The following is a 23,794-nucleotide window of genomic DNA, read 5'->3' as shown; positions in this document are numbered from 1 at the left end:
GGACCATAAGATTCTTGGTGCTTTTTGAACATGACACATTTAGACCACATTTGCTGTTATAATAAGGAACATGTTTTATTAGAGTTACTTTTGTCCATATATTTTGAAAAAGCAAAACACATTTACTAAGGCATTAATTGAATAATTACCTTTTCTGTCTGTGTCTCCTATATACATGATTTCCCCCTCTATCCTGCCTCCACAGACTTTGATGCAGGTGAGTAAATTTACGGCTTTTTTTTACCTCACCGTAGTGGATTTATAATCATATAATTCGAAATGTTCAGTGTCGCGTCCTTATTCGATCATACCGAGGCTTATGTGTCACTTTTAGATCCAAAGCCTGCAATGCGTATTTATTCTAAATATGAGTGATTCATTCTCAGTTTATAAAACACTAATTTATGTTGCATGCAAAATGTGGTCAATTGTGTGTGTGGGTGTGTGTGTGTGAGTGTGTTTGGCTTTGAGTGTGGAAAATAAGGAAACACATACTGAGACAGTCCAACAACACATGGGTCATGAATGCATTCATCCTGAATGCTTAAAATGTGAATAAGCGCAGGAGGTGGTGTGTGCTTTAGAATCATTTTTACGACGCCGTCTGCCTTTTAGTTCGATCCTCAGTGACACAGCAGTAGGAGTGAACCCTGCTTTTGTCTGTATACACACACATAAAGCATACATACACACATTTGCATGAAGGATTCGACTGGTGCTGTGTAGAAAGATTTTTTTAATTGACAGAGGCTACCTACAGTAGCTACATTTATGTAATTGGCAAAAAAGATACTAAAATAGTCATTATATGTATAATGTATTATAATAATAAATACCATGGTGTTTTAACAGCAACACTATTTGTTATTTAGAGTTCTTCTCAAATCTCTGTGGTCTAGTTAGCACAGATCCTTTGCCAAAAATAATATTAAGTGCATGAAAAATGAGCAAATCTACTAACAGGTCAAGGTCAAGCAACCAATTAATGAACCGATCCAACAGAATAAACTCCTAAGCAGAAGACAAACCAAAAATAAAATGTATATGGTCTGGATGCTCTCAGATTGCTCTGTATTTGTGTGTCTGTTCAAACAAGCTCACAGTATCATTAATGTTTATTGGAATCAACTGAAAATCGGGTAAGAAAATCTGCTGATCCGCAGATTTTACAGAGAGACTTTCTAACATTCTTGTACAACATGGTGGTTAGGTACAGGAGCACCAGGTGCATTCTGGATTAGAGGTAGAGTTAGATTCAAGGCCAGGTTCACTAATTGGAGCAGATGGCACTGGCGCAGAGCTAATCGAGCCACAGAAATGGAGGTGGCGTGCCAAAAAAACATCACTGTTGAATTAGTGCCACCAACTGTCCCCACACATGTGCAGTCCAATTTAAACCTCGGCCCTGCATACACACATGTGGGGACACAGTGGAGTCGTTCCCCCTGGGGCAAGTCTGCATCACTGAAAAATAAGGATTACAGGTGAAATGAGCCATCTGCGCTACACAAGGGACGGGGCTTTAAAGGAGGTTTGGTGCTGACTTTGACAAAATAGTGACAGAATTTGGCGTTCAGATGCTTTTTAAACAGGTGCCATCGAGTATAGTGTAAGGATGACCAGACAAGGGTGGAATGATTAATTATAGGGGATAAAGTGGTCCTGGCTAAAATTGAGAATTGTATAGATAAATATAGAATACTGTGCTTTGAACAGACAAGTATGTCATTCACCAAAGGAATTTTTTCTGCCCCAAAAAAATTGCCATGGTAAAAAAAAGGTTAATTTCAATGAATTTTGTGATACAATCAAAATAACCAGCATGATTATCAACGAAGCAAACTTCATTTAGTTGACAACTTTTACAAATAAATTAAATAATACTGTTTGTTCTGTAAAAGTTGCAGCATAATTGTGCTGGTTCAATAGTTTTAGTCCCACCACTAGGTAACCTCAGGTCCTGTTTAGTAGCAACAGTAAAAAGATATTTGTAAATAAAAGGTGAATTAGTGTGTAAAAGTATCAGGTTGATGCTTATCATGAGCAGATTAAGACCACTAGAGAACAGAGCTGTCTGTCATAGATCCTGCTGACATGAGTTCACGGCTCTTTTATAAAGTAAGTGTGGAGGGATCATAACCTTTACTAACCCTATGACCCCACACAGCTTGATTTTCACTTTGTATGACCCATATTTAGTAGACTAAAAGCTCTTTAGAGACAATCGCCCATATCAGACGTGGATAAATGAGCCTGCATGTTAACAAAATGCTTTTTAGAAGGCCTAGGTGGCTTTTTAAGATTGTCTTGTCCAACATGCAGAGCACCTAAAACAAATATCCTGAAGCAAAAGCTCAGCTGCAGCTGGAGATTGGACATACTATGAAATGAATAACTGTTCCTCTGATCACACACTTTTAACAAAACCACATCTTCACATGCTTATTTCCGTTTCCTGGGAGCAGTGATGAGAGGGCGGTCCACCGATTTATCAGATTCTTGTGCAGAGCCTTTTCATTCCATCCCACCCTCTTTCGCACTTTCTCATGTCTCCGGTGGCAGAGTTACGATCGCCCCGGCTGTCTTATCGTCTCTCTTCTGTTCCTGTCCCACGTTACATCTGCCACGCTACACACACATGGACATAAACTTCACATTCACGCAGAATAATGCACACACTGTCTTTTTTTTGTGAAGCTAACTTCATTGTGACACCCCTGGGACGCCCCTATTATCATTGTCCTACAGAGTTATGGTATGTTCTGGCAGCTGTGTCTCAACACGTGTGAAAGGGTGCTGTGCAAACATGCCAGACAATTAAAAAAAAGCAATGCGAAAATTTGAGATTTCTGTTTAGTGGGAAATAGTGAATAATATGGATGTAATTAAAGATGAATACATTCTTATGGATCAAACAAGATTTAATTTGTTCTTAATGAACATAAATATGGGTTAAATATGATTGGAGAAACACTATTCACTTTTCTATTGTTGTGTTTAAAAAGGTGTTCATGCAAAATCCCCACCAGAACTCAAAATCTGCACAAAAACACTAGTTTTGAAAAGACTTCAGAAATAGCAAAAAGGACACATATTTAAAGAAAAACATTTTCTCCGTTTTTGCATGGGAAACTAGTTAACAGTGGTACGCGCGCATTTCAGATTTACATACAAAGCTGCCGCTCCTTATTGCCTACGCAGACCACAAGCAGTGCACAGGGCACTATATCATCATCAGTCCATGTCTGCTGCTGTTTAAAAACAAACAAATAAATAAATAAAGACCTTGATGTTATAAACAATACTAAGCTCGCTTTTTAGATAGAAGAAAGTTTGCCAGAAAGCAGGTTTCAGGAGTTGAATAAAGTTACATTTCACTAAGCACTAAGCAAACACTGATACAGATCAGTGCAGTGGCATTGTGTTACCCTCCTAGTGTGCTGTCCTGAAATGCATTCAGTAGTAAGGATGTAGGTGTTGTAGACAGAGGCACAACTTTCTTACCATTGTAACAAATTGACAGTCAATAGAAGTGAAAGCTCGGGTCAGGCAGCATATCCAGTTCCACATGGGAACGTGCCTGCGAGTGTATCAGTGCTGGAGGGAAGCACATGCACGTGGGAGGCTTGTGAGGGGCAATAATGTTTGCTTGATTAAGCAGGGATTGTTTTGTGGACTGCCAGACAGATGGACGCTGGCTATTCCAAAACCAAACCAAGTGACTCCCCACCCCCTGCCCCCGAGCTCCGCCATGCTCCGTTTAAAGGCAAGCCTTGCAGCAGGCCGGGGGAGGAACAACGAGCAAGAAGGCACTCGTAAATCCACGGTGCAAGCGCTTGCTCTGCTCGTGGCTGTGAAATAATGTGTATGATCAGGTCAGGGGCTGCTTACGCAAAAGAAATAGGCAGCTGTATGCTAATTGTGTGGATACCAAGCTGCAAAACTTGCCAGAGGAGCTGCACTGGAGCAGGTGGAAGATAAGAAGACGCACTGCACACGAGGGCGGTGTCGTCACTCGTTTTGAAGCCGTGCTGCTGTAAGGTTCACGTGCATGTTCCTCAGTGGAAAGATTACAGAGTTCAGAGGCTTTGGGTAATAGATAGATGAACTTTTTAAGTGCTTTCGAGGGACTCTGGAAATCAGGAACCTTTTCTGATTTACTAATGCTGCTGGAAAAACTTTTTGTAAAGATGAAGATTTTTGGGAAATTATGGAGGTTTGATTATTCTTTGGTGAGTTCAGCAGTTTGCTCATGTCACTTTCTCTCTCTCTCTCTCTCTCTCTCTCTCTCTCTCTCTTTATTTATTTATTTATTTATTTTAAACTAAAGCTGTGTTGTTGTTGTTGTTGTTTTTTCAAGAAAATTAAGAATTTAACTTAGACCAACACTTATGTTCCACTGATATCCCTTCATTATCAAAAGTCATAAAACTTTACTACCTAATCTCTCTTAATCTAATGGAAATATTTCTTTCTTGAATTCTTTCCTTTTTATAGCATCCCCACTTTGTTTCATATCCTCTGAGCATCACCATTATAACACAGGTGTCACACAATCGTTTCAAGGTCTGAAGACCATTCATATTAATCGTTTTTTTTTATCTATGAAATTGATCCCAAGCTATTTATTCTGTATTTTTTTTTTATTGCATCTAATTTTTTTATAGATAAGCTGTAAAATACAATTTATTTCCATTTCCTACTCAACTGTATTATAAAAAGCTTCAGAGATTAGAGAGACTTCCTGACTCTATCCTGAGGCTTCCTCCATTCCAAGTTAAAACAATGCAATCCAGGTATCTTTAATATAAATGAAGGATCTAAGAATATAAAGATTACATTATAGATTATGTCTAGTATATGCATTGTGCTCTATTAAATACACTCCTGTCTGCATTGTCCAGCATAACAGAAAAATACTATATAATTTAGGCTTGTGCTTCATTGATTTTTTTTCGGCTGATTGAGTTAGTAGCACTCATAGTAAACATTTTAATTCAAGCGTTTGTTCGTGGTTAGGTGCCATTATGTTACAGAAAGCATTCAAACTTCACTGCAGCATGAGTTAACAAAGCATTTAATCATTAAGATAGTCAAAAGTTCGGTCTGTATTCATTCTCCTTGGTATTCTGTGTGGAAATAAACAGTTCAGCATGTTTTCTTATTCCATATAAAGGGTGCTCAATTCATTGCAGTTCTCATTAACGACTTTAACCACTGGCTTACTATTCGCGTATACACTTATGTTATATTCATTCATCACTTAAGTGATTATAATGAATCTAATCAGCAGAATAATGGAAGTCTGGATCTGGGGAGATTATGCAGTTAATTTGCAAGAACATCAATATGCTCAAGGGTTGCAATGAGCTCTATGTTATGTACGTGTTATGTTGTACACCAAGAGATTTTTGATTACTCAGGAATGATTAATGGGTGGACTCCAAAATAATTTGATGCGTGAACATGTCTATGCATCACCAGTCTTAAATCCACCTAATTATTTCACTGAAATCGAGTATCTTGTAGAATATAAATGCAAATATTTAGATATTTAATATGAATAACGTTATTATGGAAATGTTCGCTCAACGATCCACTTTCGATTAGTTAATCAACTGCAAATAACAAATAAACCACATGCATACTGTATATTGAAATGATGATTGATGATATTGATGTGTTTGACTCAAATTGTAGAAATGAATTCATTTCCTCATGGTGAACTTTTGTCTGTCTTTAAGTGGGACAATGTGACTCATTAGTATATCGTTAACAACCATTTATTTGCAGGACTTCGTCTGTGATGATTCCAAGGTGGAATTTAATGTGGACGCCCCAAACGGGATTGTGATGGAGGGATATCTGTTTAAGCGCTCTACAAATGCTTTCAAAACATGGAATAGGTAATAGGAAGAAATCTCAGCTCTCAAAGTTGCCAATATAGAAAAAATAGGTCATTCAAACATTTCTTTGCTCCACTATTCAGGCGATGGTTCTCAATACAAAACAGCCAGCTGGTCTATCAGAAGAGGCTTAAGGTAACTCCAGTTATACTCTGATGTAATATAAATATGGAGTGTTTAAAAAAGTTATGGAGTATTAAAAAATAAATTTTGAACTGTTTTATAACAGGATGCTCTTACGGTTGTCGTGGAAGACTTGAGACTTTGTTCGGTTAAACCTTGTGAGGACATCGAAAGGCGGTTCTGCTTTGAAGTGGTGTCACCTACAAAGTATGTGTAGTTAGATTGTTAGGATTTTGGCTGCATATCAGAAAAGTGTATCAATATGGGTATGTGACTAATAGTCACCTTTTTTTTTCGATGTTACAGAAGCTGCATGTTGCAAGCCGAGTCTGAGAAGCTGCGTCAGGCCTGGATTCAGGCTGTGCAGGCCAGCATCGCCTCAGCCTACAGAGAGATCACAGATAACTACTATATAGAGGTAGATACTCGTGACACTATCTGTTGTATTTCAGCATATTCACAACAAGCAGCCACGACTACACTAAACAATGTGGCATTGTTTGTGTAAATGAATCAACAAAAATTCTAGTTAACAGTTATCTCTTACATGTCATCTAAATGCAAGCTCTTTTCACTGTACTTGAACCAACCCAGAGGTTTTCACATTTTTATACTTTTAATATAGGAACAAAGAGACACTACCTTAATAAATGGTCGCATAGTCGAGTATGAATTCAATTAATATATTATCTTAAATATAAACGTGCAAACTATATACATTTCTGTACAATATTTGCAGGCAAAATCACATGATGTGTTTTAGATTTTTTTTATATATATATATACACGAAAAAGAACAATTGTATAAAAATGGTAGCTAGAGGAAGAAAGAAGGAAAATGCAGTAATGCACAATCCCACTGTTTACCATCCACATGCATTTGTTTACATTAAATTAAGACAAACTTGTATAATGTTTACATACATTATTCTTTATACATAAATTATAGTTTATACCTACAATATTTGGTTCTATATTCTGTATCACCTTTAAATGCAGTGTATCTCTCTCTTGTCAGCGTTTGGACAGGACGGCGTCTCCCTCCACCAGCAGCATCGACTCGACCAGCGAGCCACGGGAGAGAAGTGTGAGAGGGGAGAATGTCCTGCATCGAGTACAGTCTCTCCCAGGAAATGAGGTGTGCTGTGACTGCGGTCAGGCCGAGCCACGCTGGGCAAGCATCAACCTGGGTATCCTGTTGTGCATTGAGTGCTCAGGCATCCACAGGTAACACCTGGAGCCCTCTCACAGCTTTGAACACAAATGGAGTACGGATCATTGTGCAGTAAATTGAAGGACAGTGACAATCACTACTGTAGTGTTAGTATAGTATAAGGACAATGATTGCACATTTCAATTTAATTTGTAATATAGTGAACCATAATTAAGTGAATATATAACGTGTTATATTACAGGTCATATATATACCAATTACAAGTTGTATTTCCTGCCATAAAACATGACCGCATTTAAACCACATAGAAAGAATCTGCCTGTTGTTTTAAGAATTATTTTAACTAAACTAAACATCAGCAAGATGTATAGTTATGACCGTAACTGACTCATCCCTTTGACGCCACCTCTTCTACCTAAGGTCTTTGTGGCTTAGTGGCACCACTCGGTCTGATCAGATTAAATCTCTGCCGTTTTTTTCTAAAGACGCTGACGGAAGGAGACAAGACACAAAGACAATAAGAGGCATTCAGTATTAGCAGACAAAACACATAAGGGGACACACTGGAGACATGATGTATTTTAGATAGAAATATAGATAAATACACTTGTATGTAATGGCCCTGGCTTTTTGCCAGCTATTCATGATTATTCTTTTATACAGTTCTGCCACTCTGACAGGAGATAAAAATCTAATCCAAACCTTGTAGGACAAATGCAACGAAGATTTTTAAAATGCCCAACTCTATAATGAGTCATAATGTTTAATCATGCTGTAGTGATGTTCTAATTCTTTGTAGGAGTTTGGGTGTACATTGCTCCAAGGTGCGCTCTTTAACACTGGACTCCTGGGAACCAGAATTAATGAAGGTAATAAAACTCCTGTCGGCTTTCCTCTTATTGCGTTTGCAGTGTCTGTGAACGTCTTGACAATATCCTATTCCCAATCCCTGTCTCTCTCAAAATAGTTAATGTGTGAGCTCGGTAACACGGTAATTAATCACGTCTATGAGGGAGCCTGTGAAGAAAGAGGTCTGAAAAAACCTGGACCCAACAGCTCAAGGTTAGTTAGCGCATACACATCGTGAGAAAGATCACCTATTTGTGATGAAGGGTCCTTATTAAAAAAAGTTTTTTTCTTCTCCCCTTTCTCTCAGGCAAGAGAAAGAAGCCTGGATCAAAGCGAAGTATGTGGAAAGGAAGTTTCTAAAGAAAATGTGCGGGTTAGAGGCGCTGGTCGAAGGTGGCAGGAAGTCTCATCACTGGCATGTAAAAAAATGCAGGAGGAACAACAGCGCCATCGCACCGAAAGCACGACACAAATACAGGCATGACGGTGGAGGTGTGTCACCAGCTAACTTATCTGCAGGTACTTAAACAAACTGTACCTGGTTGATTGTTGTGTTTAATTCATGTTGAAGGTTGAATGTAGCACCATATTATAGCTTATACAACTATGTCATGACAAAGACTGTCATGTACTGTATATTCATGACAAGGCATTTAACTGGTGCTTATTTCCTGCTTTGTCTTTATCCTCAGCTGCTGCAGCAGCCAAATTTCGCAGAGAATCACTTTTCTGTCCCGATGAACTGGACTCACTTTTCTCCTACTTCGACACCGGCTCCGGGCCCCGCAGTAAGTCATCACACCGTTTTTAAAATCTCTAGGATTTGAGGTTTAGTGTGTGGTATGTGGTTGAGGAGGCGGTGGAGTGAATAACGTGTCCGTGGCTTGGCCCTCTTTGGCCCCGCAGGTCTCAGCAGTGACAGCGGCCTCGGTGGCAGCACAGACGGCAGCTCTGATATCCTGGTGTTCGGCTCGGTGGTGGACAGTGTCACAGAAGAGGGTGAGTACTCAGGAAAAAGGTTAAGAACACTGCAGCATGCACACTATATGGCCTATTTGACCATCAAATCCATATGTGGGTCTTCCCTAAACTGTTGCCACAAAGATGGAAACACAGATTGTATAGGCTTTCTCTTCACAAGAACTCAAAGTTTTCCAGCATGACAATCTGAGTTCCATGAGTTTGTCCATTTCGCAGTGGAAGAACTTAGGTGTCGCATAAAAGCTGAACTCAAGCCCTTTAAACACTTTTAAGTGACTTTAAGCGCCAAGTTTGCACCAGGCATCCTAACCCAACATCATTGCCTGACCTCACTAATACTGTCGTGGCAAAATGAGTACAAATCCCCACACCCATGCTTCAGAAACTAGTGGAAAGCCTTCCCAGAAAAGTGGACCTTTTTATAAGAGCAAAGCAAAAACTAATCTGGTATTCTACAGACATGTTGTGATGATTTATTTCCCAAATGTATGTTCAAATATAAAATGTTTTTATATGATGTGCCTTAATTTTTAATCCAATTTCAGTCCAATAATAATAAAGTTAAACCTTTACAAGATTATGGAAGGCCAAGAGAAATGTAGAACATTGCCACTGTCTGTGGGATTTCAAATTAAACCAAGAACCCAAAAAGTGCAATGTCCTCCTGTAGAGTGTAAAGACTCAGAGGAATCCAGTGGGGAGGTGGAGGTTGAGCCAGAGACATCAGACTTGGAGGACGTGCGGGAGCTTCACCCCAGCGCGCTGCTCTACAAAGCCTCACAAGCCCGGAACCTGCCTGTCATGGCCGAGGCGTTAGCACACGGGGCAGACGTCAACTCTATTAATGAAGAGGACGAGAGCAAAAGCCCTTTAATACAGGCTGTCGTGGGGGTGAGTCAACCCGGACTGTCACTTTCACTGCTGCTTTGTAGGCCTTGTTGAGTCATTGCTGTTAAACCCAGCAGATGATTATATTCCAAACACAATGTCTTTCTGTCTCTCTCTCTCTCTCTCTCTCTCTCTCTCTCTCTCTCTCTCTCTCTCTCTCTCTCTCTCTCTCTCTCTCTCTCTCTCCTCAGGGTTCTTTAGTAGCCTGTGAGTTCCTGTTGCAGAACGGAGCTGATGTAAATCAGAAAGACGCAAGAGGACGGGGCCCGCTTCACCATGCCACATCTTTGGGTCACACAGGGTGGGCCACGTTATGGCTTTATACTGTAGACATTCAGATGTTTCTGATGCAATTGTATTATTTTTTATGCACGGATTGAAGGAAAATAATTTTTTTTGTTTGTATTGAAAAGATATGAACTGTACAAGATTTGAATTATATTTGTATATTTTTTAAATATATTTATAATATATACAGTGCAGTACAGTACAGTAAATTAAACTGAACAGACATGATTTGGAAAGGCACACACCTCTATAAATAAAAGGCTTCACATTTGACAAACCATAAGACAAAGAAACTGCCTACAGTGGTCAGAGACAGGATTGTTACAAAGCTCAGATCTGGGGAAGGTTATTTAAAAAGGACAGCCATCACTGTAGCCCTCCACCGATCTTGGGGTTATAGCAGTGTGGCTTGACGGAAGCCTCTACTCAGTGCAAACACACGTGAATGCGTAAAAAAGCACCTGAAGGACTCTCAGACTCTCTATGAGGAACAAGATCCCAACAGAGAAGCTTAGTGGTGGCAGCATCATGATGTGGGGGGTGTTGTTCAGTAGTACAGAAAGCAGAATGGGTCAAAGTACAGAGATATCCTCAATAGAAACTTGTTCCCAAGTCTTCAGGACATCAGACTGGGTGGAATATTCATTTTTTAACATGACAAAAGCCCTAAGCACACAGCCAAGACAACACAGATGTGGCTTAGAGACAACTCTTTGAATGTCCTAGAGTGGCACAGCTAGAGCCATGACTTAAACCTTACTGAACATCTCTGGAGAGACCTGAAAATGGCTGTCTACCAACAGTCCCCATCCACAAAACTATGATTTGAATTGAAGCTGGAACTGCTGTCAAAACTGCTCCTTATATACAATTCATTAACACCTCCTAACCACTCATTTGAAATCCCACAATGCTGTGTTCAAATTCTACTCTCTCTAAAAAGTACTCCAGGGTAAAAGTAGTAGGTATGGATTGGGTAATGAGTTCTTCTATGCGTTTTCCTGTTTGCAGGCAAGTGTGTCTCTTCCTGAAGCGAGGAGCGTCTCAGACGGAGGTGGATGAAGACGGTCAGGACCCTTTGAGCATCGCTGTGCAGGCAGCTAATGCGGACATTGTGACTCTGTGAGCATCAATTTTAGACATTGTAAAACAATAAAGAGTCATCATAGCTCTGGTAATGCTCTTAACCGTTTGACATTGTCTTTATATCAGGTTGCGGTTGGCTCGGATGAACGAGGAAATGCGCGAGGCGGACGGCCCCCTTGGACAGCCAGGTCAATACCCCGGCAGCAGTCCTACTGAGCAGCAGTACAAGAAGTGCATTCAGGAGTTTATCTGCCTTACCATAGACGAGTGCTAGGGGGAGCTCCTGAGCAGGGCTAGGGTTAACCGTCGGGCAGTAGCAAAATTGTATAAATAAGTCTCGTTAAAGAACGCATCGTCGGTCACATTCCTGACACTTCTGTACTGCTATATGATGTGTTTTAGATCTTTATGATATGTATTGTCTAAATCCAAAAGATAGGAAAAATTATCCCATTCCTACATTAGAGATATTTTATCACGAGAATGGCTGGGGAACATTCAACACTACAACGAATGTCCTGGCTTACTGCCGATCAGTCGCAGGTAGCTGATGTGTCGAATCAGAACAAAGACTTTCTGTGGTATTATTTTTGCCGTCATGTACAAATACGACTGTGTGCACTTTTCCAAGACAGTATTTTTAGTATTTGTATGTTTTGGGCTTTTTTGTGTTGTTTAGTGTGTTTTTTTTATTTATGACGTCCCGTCTAGAGGACGAGTGCAATGAAAACTGGAATGCGGAAAATCTGTACCCATGTACTTTTTTTTAACACAATTTCAGTTCCAAGCTTAATGTAGTTCAGTTTTGAAACTAGCTCTCACACTCAGAATCCTGAATGGTTTTTATTTGCATTCCTTGCATCCTACAACTACAGGCGTCTTCAAATAATGTTTTAGAATAATCCTAATTAAGCTAATTTATTTATAGAAGCTACAGTAATAGTATGTTTTGTATATTTGTACAAGTCCTCAAACTTGCATTATGTGATTTCTTTTCCAAGAATTGCTAAATAATTTGTTTCTGCATGCATAAACATGCTCACGCTGCATGAGTTCTAACGCTGGCCATGCTCGTTTGTCTAGAAATGCATGCGTTTTTGATGACGTCTGACACCGATCAGTTTAAAACACAGTTGAATGAGGTGTTCGCGTACGTCAGCATGAACAGTTCAAACCTCTCAGCCCTTGACATGATGCAGTTTGAAGTTGAAATATAATGTTAAGTCATGATGGACAGCTGTCACACATCTATAGACCAATTGATCACGCTTGAGACATTTTTAACAGCAGAAGGCAAACTGAGACTGATTTCCTGTTTAAGAGGAAAAGAAATGCACTTTCTTTTAAGTAAAAAAAAAAAAGAATAACTGGTGAACATGTTCTGTCTTTGGCAAGTGTCTTTAAGGTGAACATGTACAATCTCCTCTGAATAACTGTGGTGTAAATACACATTCTTTTTCCCTGCTTGCGCTCTGCATTCTACTGTGGACTAATTTTTGTCGTTCCCCTTCGCATCAGTCTGTACAATCTGTTTTACAGTCCTGTATCTGGAGATATTATTTTACGCAACTGAAATCCTTAAAAAAAACACTGAAAAAAAAAGGGAAAAAAAGCTGAATAAATAAAAATATGATGCTTTTTGACTCCTTGCTCTGTTCTGCACTTGGTCTTTATTCCTGATTTCAGTGCATCTCTCTGTAGGAGATTAATATTTTGTAAGAAATTTTGAATTGAGATGGCAATTGAATTTGTACTGACAAGTTATAACAATTTAGTCACAAATACATTTTAATACATATATAATATAATATAATATAATAAGTGACCATGTACAGAGATTTTTGATGAACTCAAGTGCTACAGAGAGACGTACAGACTCTGTGTGTGGGTGTGTGTGTGTGTGTGATGGAGAAGGGATGTTTTCTGTGTTAAGCTGCTCTGTGGGTTAATGCTCGATAATGCTCTCTGTGCATTAGTGTAATTGAGATGCTGAGGGTAAAGGGGTGGCATTTTGGTTGCATCCATTCACTCAGTATAAATCATAAGAACAGAAAAGTCTAGTATTTACAACCATAAGTATTTATGTTTATGTTTATTGTTACTAAGTGGGTTAAAGGTTCGCTTCCTTCTTTCGCTCTTTACATCCTTCAAAATTATCTTCATGTTCTATGATGATCCTGCAGTTTGAAGCACACATGTATATAGCAAGCTATCTTCAATTGTTCTTTATCTTATGTGGACTTTGTTCTTCTTATAGATGCCAGTATACCTCTGAGCCCTCAGCGGGTAAAGCACAAGGAAAAAGTGAGTGATGTTACCTGGGCTGTTCTGGTCCGGTCTGGACTAGTGTTACCGAAATTTGTCTAATTGGTGTAGGGTTTAAGAGTTTCTCCTCTAGTTCTCTGAAAGATACAAAGACAAACAAGAAATTTACCCCAGTAGCTGTTTGGGATACCTGGTACATATTTTGTCTGTATATTTTTACAGGGAAAAAAGGCCTGATATACTGATGTGATTTATTTGAACTGTATAGCACTTTTAACAAAGAATATTACCTCAATGATTCCTGATTGGTGGATATGTCACCATAATTTTTGCTTCAGCTATGGGTAAATATTATAATGGTGTCGTGCATCCTTGTACAAAGAACAAGGGTTGTACTGTTGAAGGACAATAATACCCCATTGAGATTAAGAAGTTGATTATTTTCCAATAACAGAACACCAGCAATACTTTCTTTTTTTAAAAACAACATATCCATGAGACACGTTAGTTCCTGTCATAAAAAGTTGCTCCATCTCCAACATCTCAGTTTTTTCTTCTTTTGAAGTGAACAAGACTTAAAATGCATCTTGGCATGTTACACTGCATAGTGTAAATTGTTTTGTCTTGAAGACTTTTCCATGGTTGAAATCATAATTTTTCCCCAAGTCAGACATGCGTTCCATGTGGTGCACTGGTCCCTATGAGTGGGCTGTTACTATAGAAACAACAACATCAAGGATTTGCCTTGCAACTGTTATAGAAAATGAATTTTAAAGTTGCTATTGTATAAAAGTGCATACAAGAGAGAAACTTGATATGAATGCATGCAACAGAATGAATAGGTCTGCTTACTAACTCTGTGTCCTGTTTTAGATATCACCACGGTCGATGAGATCGTTTGGGAGTTTCCGTACGTGGCTTAACACAAGTCCGAAAATGTGAGCAGATTTGGTCCTCGAGTCAAGCTGAGCTGATTGTAATTTTTCAGATGATCATGAATGTTACTGCCCCAATAAGCCTAAGAGATGTGTACCAAAACCAAATCTTTTAATGAGCCTTTACATGGTGTAGAAACATTGAGATTGTCTTTCAGGTTGTCCTTCAGGTTGCTTTGCACACAGATGGTGTTCCAGTCAGAAAAATTCAAATTCCAATATTGTTTTGTTTTCTTTACTAAGAAAGAACGTGATCAGTTCTCAATGTTATAAGAAATTTCAATGGCTTTTTTATGGATTGTATGTTGTTTTTTTCTTATTTCCTAAATGGTTTGTGTGAAATTATAAGAATTTGCAATGAAACATATGACTTAAGTTATGTTTAAATAAAGACCTGCATTTGTGCACATATTAGAACATGCATGCAAGCATATTATGGAACATTCATTTGTCATGTAATATTATTTATGTGTGAAATATTTAACCCACCACAATTTGTATTTGTCCCTATATACAACTGTGCTTGATACTACATGTCTATATAGAGTATAATGACTAAATGCTTATCTGCAAGATGAATGCATTTCTTCCAGACACCGATTTTTTTGGTATCTAGTAAAATAAATATAAAAAGGTCAAGGAATATGTACGCTGTAATAAAGACAGGAGCAGAAAGTACATGTAAGTACAGCAACAATCAGGAACGATCCACAGAGAAGCCGTTGCAGTCCTAAAATAGCTCTGGATTTAGTGAAAGAACATACACCCCTTGTGATTTTGACGAATCACGAGGACATAAAACACATATCACTTGTTAATAAAACAGAAACCAGAAATCCTGGAGGAAACCCATGTGTACCCTGAGAGATCTTTCACAGAAATTCCACTCACGTAACCTGTTTTTAACCAAACTCCAATTATTTACATTTGCATTTGCGACAATTAGCATATGCTCTTGTTTTTTTTTTCCAATTCCAATTAGTATTTCCAGCACAATTTCATATTTCACTTTTTTTTTTATACCCAATCAAGGTGTTTTCCCCCCAATTGGCATTACTTTTCCACATTTATACATGTAACTCATTCAAGTTTTTCTTTGTAATAATGTGTTATGTAGTACCGGGTGAAATACTAATATAAATTAAAACCTTAAATATCCCAAATATTTATATAATCAACATTATGAACCCATGAACCTTCACAGAAACTTACAGAAACTTTTTTCCCAATCATTCACGCCTTCCATTTAAACCACGTGACCGCGCATGCGCGTAGACGCCAGCCCCTAGACGTGTCACGTGGTAAATCCCTCCCGCTCTCTGGAGGCTATCCATTTTCCGACGACGCCGGGATCCTGAGTCGTGATTGGCTGTTTTGTGAAACCGACAGCAAAAATCGTACAATCGGCGCACTGCTTTGTGTACGCGCAGGGGTAAGGAGGCGGGGTTTGTCGGCATACGGGTGGGAGACGTAAAGCGATTGACAGCCGTGATGTAAATACCGAGTTGGCCAACATTATTAGCCAAGTGCTTTCTTCTTTCCTCGTTTACGGTTTTAGCAAATAGACGCCGGGCGAATTGTGTGTCAGAGCAGAAAAAAACGCCCTTCGCGACGGTTTTAAGAGGTATGTCTGAATTAGGAAATAAATTCTTTCACAATGTGAATCGTGTTCTAGCAAAAGAGACGCTTTGACAGATACCGACGGGTGTTAGCATATACTGCTAACTGTACCCGAGAGCCCTTTAACACATAGCACGGATGCTAACTCCTCCAGTGTCGTTAGGTCATAAAACAGAAGAACTAGCTCGAAAATTAAGATCGGTTAATGTGTTATATTGTTTGAATGACGTTTTATTTCCGAAAAATGAAAGTAGTGAAACTGGTTAAAGCGGAAATGAGTGTGAGAGTAGGGCAGGACTCCTATTAAGCCCAAACCCAGGATTTCATTAACAGGATTATGACTTCCGGATAAGTCATTGCATATCTGTTTCATTTACAGGTCACGCGTTATGGCAAAGACTTTCTAGTCCATGAATCACCTTATTAGCTTTAGTCGGGTTGGGATTAATTTCTCCCATCTTTGGAAAATGTGAATAAACTGGGCTGTGTGTGTGTGTGTGTGTGTGTGTGCGCGCGTGCGCGCCCAGTCGGTGACCTGGATTATCTCCACACTGCTGGTTACTTACTGAAAGTGTTTTATTTATTTATTTAATGCTATTCTTCAAGTTAATTGTCATTCCTAAACACCAGATCTGACCCTGCGATGTAATGGTGAGAGTCTTTCATCAAAATAATACAGTAATTAAATAAATATAATAGGTGATTCATTCATGTATTTGGTGTGTCTTAGTTCCTGGTTCAGACGTTGTCTCTAATAAGAATTAATGTTATATTAACAAAGTTCTAAAAGTATACAAAACACTACTGTAATCAAAACATGAGTAGAAAAAGACAAGACAGAAACTTGATTCACCTTGTGTGAGATGCTTTCCTGCTCATCGTAGCTGTAAAGTGTGGCTTTGCGAGTAAAGATTGCAAAATCTCGTAAATGTACTATACGGAGACTGAACCAGTCCTGAATTGTAAAAGAACTATATAAATAATAATGTATTTATTCCTGATTGGTTAGTGAATGTCGGTGGACTTGCCTCTATTTTAGATTTGCCACACTATTTACCAGCAAGCAGGTACTATATCATGAAGCACCTTTTCAATGAGCGACCTGTCAGTGATCGCGCCACATTGTCCAGCAGCCATTAACACACCAAGAGTATAATAATTCAGATCTAAGGACAGGAAGGACAATATGTCTCTACTATTACTAGTGAACTGTGTAATGTTTTTCTCTGAAGGTTTAATCTACGATTGGCTGCACGTTTTATTTTCAGATGAACAGCAACGGGAATAAGAGAGCACCAACAACAGCAACACAGCGCCTAAAACAGGATTACCTCAGAATAAAGAAAGACCCCGTGCCTTACATCTGTGCTGAACCACTTCCCTCAAATATATTAGAATGGTACGACATTTTATTTCCCCCTCTTCACCCGAGGCACTGTGACTACATCTTGCAATGATGACAGACACAATGATTGTGGCTTAATCTTAAATTTGAACTCGAATGCAAACAATAATAAAACATATTTTATATATATATATATATATATATATATATATATATATATATATATATATATATATATAAAACAAATTCTATTCTAATTTGTTTACTCACATTCTGTTGTTTTTTCCCCCATGCTTTAGGCACTATGTTGTTCGAGGACCAGAGAAAACTCCTTATGAAGGTATTTAGGTTACATACAGTATACTTGAAAGGGCACCATTAGGGAAATATAAGCAAAGAAGCCTTGTGAAAATGTCTTTATTGTTTAACCCTTTGATTTATTTGTTTAGAAATTTAAAAGAAATTACACTATCATGTACATCAACCAATTGCAAACAATTATTGGCACCCTGTTAGTTAATATTTTGGGCTGCGTCCTAATTATGAACTCATAGGTGTGCTAATTATTTTGGCACACATTTAACAAGCCTTATACATAAAATGTTAAATAACTGTTATGTTTGCAGTCGTTTGATATCCATGAGATATTTAAGGATTTTGTAAAGTTAAACCATAATAGGTTTCTTTGCTCATATTTCCCAAGGATGCCAGTATTAATGGAGGGCACTGTATAAAGGTGCAATATAAGTTTGTACACAGCTTTGTGTATTTTATTTGGAATTGTTTTTATTAAGCAACACACAATTCAATTCACTGAACCTTCACTGAGCTTATTCTTTCAATAGGAAAAAAATCTTTCATATAGATCATGTATTATTATTAATATATTAAGCTAACATTTTTATTGTATAACTTGTATTTTATATGCCATATTTTTATATTTAATCATGTTAACAGAAATCCAAATTTGAGCTTTATATCATGTTGTCTTAAGGTGGATACTATCATGGAAAATTAGTATTCCCACGAGAATTCCCCTTCAAGCCACCTAGTATTTATATGATCACGCCGAATGGGAGATTTAAGTGCAACACAAGGTAATGTGTTTTACAACGTAACTGGGATCAACAAATATTTGATTGCTCCTGTCTGATGTTGTTAAGTCATTAAAATAGAACAAATATGCACCTTTTTTATTTCTATTTTAGAGATAAAAAAAAAGTTAGTAAATCTTGTTTTTGTAACGGAAGCATTAGTTATTTTACTGATGATAAATCACTTGTTGACATTTTTGAGGTATACGAATTGCTGTAAAATGAATGGTTTTGGATTAATGGATGGATTAATGGATGGCGTGGGTCAGTGTGAGCTTCAGGTGACTGGTAGTATTTTTTTGCTTCTCTAGGTTATGCCTCTCTATCACTGATTTCCATCCAGACACGTGGAACCCCGCATGGTCCGTCTCCACCATCCTCACCGGGTTACTCAGTTTCATGGTGGAAAAAGGCCCCACACTGGGAAGCATTGAGACGTCTGATTACACCGTGAGTGTATTTTTTTTTTCTTGTGTTAAAGGTATACATGTGGTAATTCAAGCTGCTTGAATATATTGTGAAATACTCTTTTATATCATCAGAAACGACAGCTGTCTGCACAGAGCTTGGCTTTTAACTTGAAGGACAGAATCTTTTGTGAACTGTTTCCAGAAGTTGTTGAGGTGAATCTTAAAACTGAAATCCTGTTTTTATTTATATATATATATATATATATATATATATATATATATATATATATATATATATATATATATATATAAAAATAAAAATATTTGTCTATTTCTTTCTTGGTGTATTATGCAACTGTTCTACCAGGTCATCTAATTTCTTTGCAGGAGATCAAGCAGAAGCAAAAGGCTCAGGAAGAGCTCAGTTCAAGGTCGCAACCCCTACCACTTCCAGATGTAGTGCCAGATGGAGAGCAAGGTCACTTCGGGCTCCCTGAGATGAACGGCCACGTCCCTTTAGGAGAAGCGGCAGCTCCTCAGCACCTCGCTCTCCAGCAGGCTAACCGCAATCACGGACTCCTTGGCGGAGCGCTTGCAAACCTGTTTGTAATAGTGGGCTTTGCTGCCTTTGCTTACACGGTAAAGTATGTGCTTCGAAGCATAACCCAGGAATGAAACAGGACCCTACTGGACTGGGCTGAAAACACTTTTTGTGGGTATCAAGTCACCAAAGTAATCCCCGTTCCTTTAAAAAGACAGTGAGATGACAACCCTGATCAACCCTTGTAAGAATCTGTGGAACATCATTACATGAACACTGACCAATCAGGGGGAATACAATAAGGGTGGAAAACCACAGACCAATTCCGATTAAGTGATTTTTGTGTACACCACGTTCATTTGCTCTTCGAGAAGTTTCTCGTCTGTGTAATTCAACCAGCAATTCATCTCTTTCCACGGTTCTTTTATTTTGTGTGTTCATGGTTTTCACCATTATTCATTACTGAAATGACAGTTATTCCTATAAACACCAAAACTATTATTGTCTATGATTTGATCGAAGGCAAAATGTTACAGCAAGGCACACAATTTATTCCTCCATGTTTTTCAAGTATCATTTGCTATTCCGGCTAGTTGGAACCTCCCCTATATTTAATGCTATAGAACGATAAATGCGGGAGGTAGCGAACACTATGAATAAATGACTTCAACTCAGATATTTGCTTACACGTGTTTAATCGTTTACTCATAATGTTGTGTCAGGCAGGAGTCACGTGGTGGCTTTTCTCCCTTTGCACTTTGTAAAAGTGGTTTAATAAAAGAGTGCTGTCATGATTAGATTAAATTATGTCCCATCATTTATTCAGCATTAAACTCTTTTCAATGCTGTTTCAAGAATGTCTGTTTTGTTTTTGTTTTTTATGAAGAAGGGTTGACGTTCCCTTAAACAAGGTTACAGATTACCTTTTTAACGTTGGATACAATATCGGTAGTCCAGTGTAAAATTGTTTGTTTGCTTTCACTTCAGAGCAATGTAGTCATTTTATTAAATTCTCGCTCTGTTTTTAAGAACAGGGTAAAGAAAATATTGAAGTATATGTGAATTTGTCTCCAAAACAGAACATACATGGAACAGTGGACAAGAACCACACACGCACAATGTTAATATTACAGACATCTGGGCTTAATAATGTTACTTGTAGCAGCTGAACAATGTACAGAAATGTTGTAAACCTTTTTTTTTGTTTAGTTTTTTCTCCAGAAGTTAAAGTAAATAATAAATCTGATTTGCATTCAGGTATATTTTGCTGATGAAATGTACATTTGTTGGTGACGAAGGCTATAAAATTACAAAAAGAGATCAAATCTGGGGGGGTGTTTATTCTGGGTGATTGATATAATTGTCACTTACATAATTTTTTTTATTTTTTTTTATTTTAGAAATGACAATGCTGACTTTTAGAACGGTCCATGTGCCTTCTGGTCATTCAGTATTCATTTAAGAAAAATAATCTGAAAAAGGGCTGTTATTTTATTTTTATTTTTTTTCAACACTTCAGAACCAAACTATGGAAAACCAAGTAATATCCTCGTTTCTTTGTGGATGCAGGGGAAATAAAATCAAAGGAAAACTAAAACAGAAAAATGCTTGATTTTTTTGATGTGTAATTGCAGATCGGCAGGAGAAATCCAACTGTTTTAGACATCAGCATATCCGTCTCTTTCTTAATAGACGAATAGCAGGGAGATTAAAAAAAACTGGCCTTGCATAACCAACAGTAGGAGTTTCAGCTACTTTGTTGATTGAGTTACTTGTGAAGGTAAGGCAATGAGTAATGTGGAAATGGAAATGTGGAGATTTACCAATACCTTCACTAATAAAGTCGGTCGTGTGCTATTCACTGATGTGGGAAATAAATTCGTGTAATTAAAAGCTGATGTATGTTAGTCAACGCTGCGACTCATTAGTTATACAGTTTATTTTTTTGTTTTTTTTAAATGCCAAAAGAACAAGAGGTATTACATAATCACGTCAAATTAACATTAAGTTCCAAAGAAAACCAAACAAAAAGAAAATGACATAAATTTCAATGTTTTCAGTGTTTTTTTGTTTCTTTCAGAAGAAACAGTTCTACAGTTGCGCTCGCTGGAAACAGGTGGACACATCACCGTGGTTTCAGATCTGGTTATGTAAGTGGATGAAGTTTATTTAAGTAGGTGTCCGTGGTCTTTAGTCATTTCAATCATGTACACAGTGAAACAAAAAAAACATTTCTCCAGGACCACGGTGCTTCATCAGACATCAATTAACGAAAAGTATTAGCTATTTTACACATTTTTATTGTATCGATATTTACAATGTAGTCGTTTTAAATGGTCACATTTTAATTTGTTCATGCATAAGATACACCATAAGCAATATTTTAAAACATAAACTACATTAATGGATAACACGATAATTATAAGTTTATATATATATATATATATATATATATATATATATATATATATATATATATATATATATATATATACACACACACACACACACTTTATGAACAAAAGTATTGGGACACCTGACCTTTCCTGCCATGTGTGGCTCTTCTCCAAACTGTTATCACAAAGCTGGAGGCACACAATTGTTTATGATGTCTTGGATATGGTATAATAAAAATGTTGCGTTCCCTTGAACTTTTAAACCCAGACCTGTTCCAGCATAGCAATGCCTCTGTTCACAAAGTGAGCTCTATGAAGAAATAGTTTACATTGTTTGGAGAGAAAGATTTTGCGTAGCCTGCTATAGAGCTCTGATTTGAACCCTACTGAACACTTATGGGATAAACTTTCTAGTTCATCAGAAACATCAGGATCTAAACCACATCAGGACCTGATTAGACTAAACCTCTCTTTGCTGATAATCACAAATGTCCACAAGCTCCAAAATCCAGTGAAACATCTTTCAAGAAGATAGCATATATAATTTTTAATCACTACACTTTTGTTTTACTGATGCGCCAATTAAAACCGTGTGTGTGGAAACATAGCAAAAGTTCTGCTTGGTGACCTGATTATTTATGCAATTTAAAACACCATAATTAAAAAAAATTTAAAGAGTATTTTTACGTGCTGCCGTAGCATGTGTAAACAGGTTGTGTGAGTAAAGTGCCCAGTGCAAAGAAAGAGAAGTTATGGGAACCTGGTATTTCTATGTTCTTTTTTCATATGAATAATAGACATGAACATGTTTAAAAAAAACCTTTGAAACATGTCTTGTTGTTCCTACCCATGTTGATTAAAGTATTAAAAACTTGAAAGTATTAATTTAAGGTACATTTATAAAAGATAAATAAAAATTTAAATACCTTGTGTATAATCACGAGCTAACTCATGACAATCATGTGATTAATTGTAATTAAATATTTTAATGCATCGAACAATACACAATAAAAAACTTGTGTGTAACAATACATGTATTCGTACCGGATTTTTTTCAGTACAGGACTTTCGGTTCGGTGCACGCATGTACAGAATGCAACCCTTTTTACGTGCGGAACATAGTTAAAATCTGAGTTCCCCCTCAGGAACGCATTAAGTAACGGTCCGCAAGTTTGTTTAGTCTCTGCCTCGCACTTTGAGTGGATTTAAAAAAATATATATAATTATTAAACTTGAAAACATACACAACAATGCCAGGGCTAGAAAGAAAAAAAACTAAAGTTAGCGCAGTGTCACTGTGGCTACTCGCTCCTAACCAGAAAAAAGGTTTGTTTTGGGCATGCATGAAAACGCTAAAGAATCCATAGCACAAAAGGAGAAAATCCTTTAAATTTCACATATTAAGGATGAAGGATGGAAGGAATGAACGTATTTGTATGCTGAAACAAGTAGAACAGTTAGGTAGAACATATTTGTAGAAAATTAAACATTAAATGAAACACACACACACACACACACACACACACACACACACACACACACATCTGTATGACCCAGGTGGGGTCTAACATATATAAACTATTTAATTAAATTATTTTATTTCAATTATTCAATTAATTTTGTTCATTTATTCCAATTTAATTGATTACTTAATGTAATCAATATAATGAAAATGCATTGTATATATATATATATATATATATTGTCTTTCAGCATGACTAAAGATTGTACTGTATATATCAAATATCTCATACAGAGAAGGTAAATATCCTAATTAAATGTTCACATCCAACATCAGAATGGAGGAAAACTGTGAGATCTATGACTGATCAGAGTATAGATTTTGGTTCATGATGTGCTTGCTTGAATATTTCAGGAACTGTTGATCTCTGG

General features: G+C 37.5%; 2 protein-coding genes across 5 annotated transcripts in view; both read left to right on the top strand.

Annotated features, from left to right (window-relative positions):
* acap3b (ArfGAP with coiled-coil, ankyrin repeat and PH domains 3b) overlaps positions 1–14,938 on the top strand; it is a 48,971-nt gene extending 34,033 nt beyond the window's left edge. Inside the window, exons 10-26 of one of the 3 annotated variants that reach the window (XM_046875169.1) lie at positions 206–217; positions 5,794–5,906; positions 5,990–6,041; positions 6,136–6,236; positions 6,336–6,447; positions 7,048–7,256; positions 8,003–8,072; positions 8,171–8,265; positions 8,360–8,571; positions 8,745–8,840; positions 8,959–9,051; positions 9,704–9,924; positions 10,113–10,222; positions 11,221–11,331; positions 11,422–11,483; positions 13,553–13,599; positions 14,434–14,938. In XM_046875169.1, coding sequence (XP_046731125.1) covers positions 206–217; positions 5,794–5,906; positions 5,990–6,041; positions 6,136–6,236; positions 6,336–6,447; positions 7,048–7,256; positions 8,003–8,072; positions 8,171–8,265; positions 8,360–8,571; positions 8,745–8,840; positions 8,959–9,051; positions 9,704–9,924; positions 10,113–10,222; positions 11,221–11,331; positions 11,422–11,483; positions 13,553–13,599; positions 14,434–14,502 — 1,785 coding nt within the window. In that variant the 3' untranslated portion in view covers positions 14,503–14,938. The other 2 variants (XM_046875168.1, XM_046875170.1) reach the window with 2 other exon arrangements.
* A 1,014-nt stretch (positions 14,939–15,952) lies between these two features.
* On the top strand, positions 15,953–20,362 carry LOC124402578 (ubiquitin-conjugating enzyme E2 J2). 2 transcript variants are annotated; one of them, XM_046875699.1, is made up of 7 exons: positions 15,953–16,119; positions 17,384–17,514; positions 17,760–17,800; positions 18,455–18,557; positions 18,866–19,004; positions 19,097–19,177; positions 19,352–20,362. In XM_046875699.1, exons 2-7 carry the CDS (start codon positions 17,384–17,386, stop codon positions 19,637–19,639), a joined length of 783 nt encoding a protein of 260 aa, XP_046731655.1. In that variant the 5' UTR covers positions 15,953–16,119; the 3' UTR covers positions 19,640–20,362. The 2 variants fall into 2 exon arrangements, with proteins under 2 accessions (XP_046731655.1, XP_046731654.1); XM_046875698.1 differs by lacking the exon at positions 15,953–16,119 and adding an exon at positions 16,175–16,766.
* The last annotated feature ends 3,432 nt before the right edge of the window (positions 20,363–23,794 follow it).

The sequence above is a fragment of the Silurus meridionalis genome, chromosome 19 (assembly GCF_014805685.1).
Source record: "Silurus meridionalis isolate SWU-2019-XX chromosome 19, ASM1480568v1, whole genome shotgun sequence".
Classification (NCBI taxonomy): Eukaryota; Metazoa; Chordata; class Actinopteri; order Siluriformes; family Siluridae; genus Silurus; species Silurus meridionalis.
Note: the sequence above shows the minus strand (reverse complement) of the source record. Positions and strands in the feature narration are given on the sequence as shown.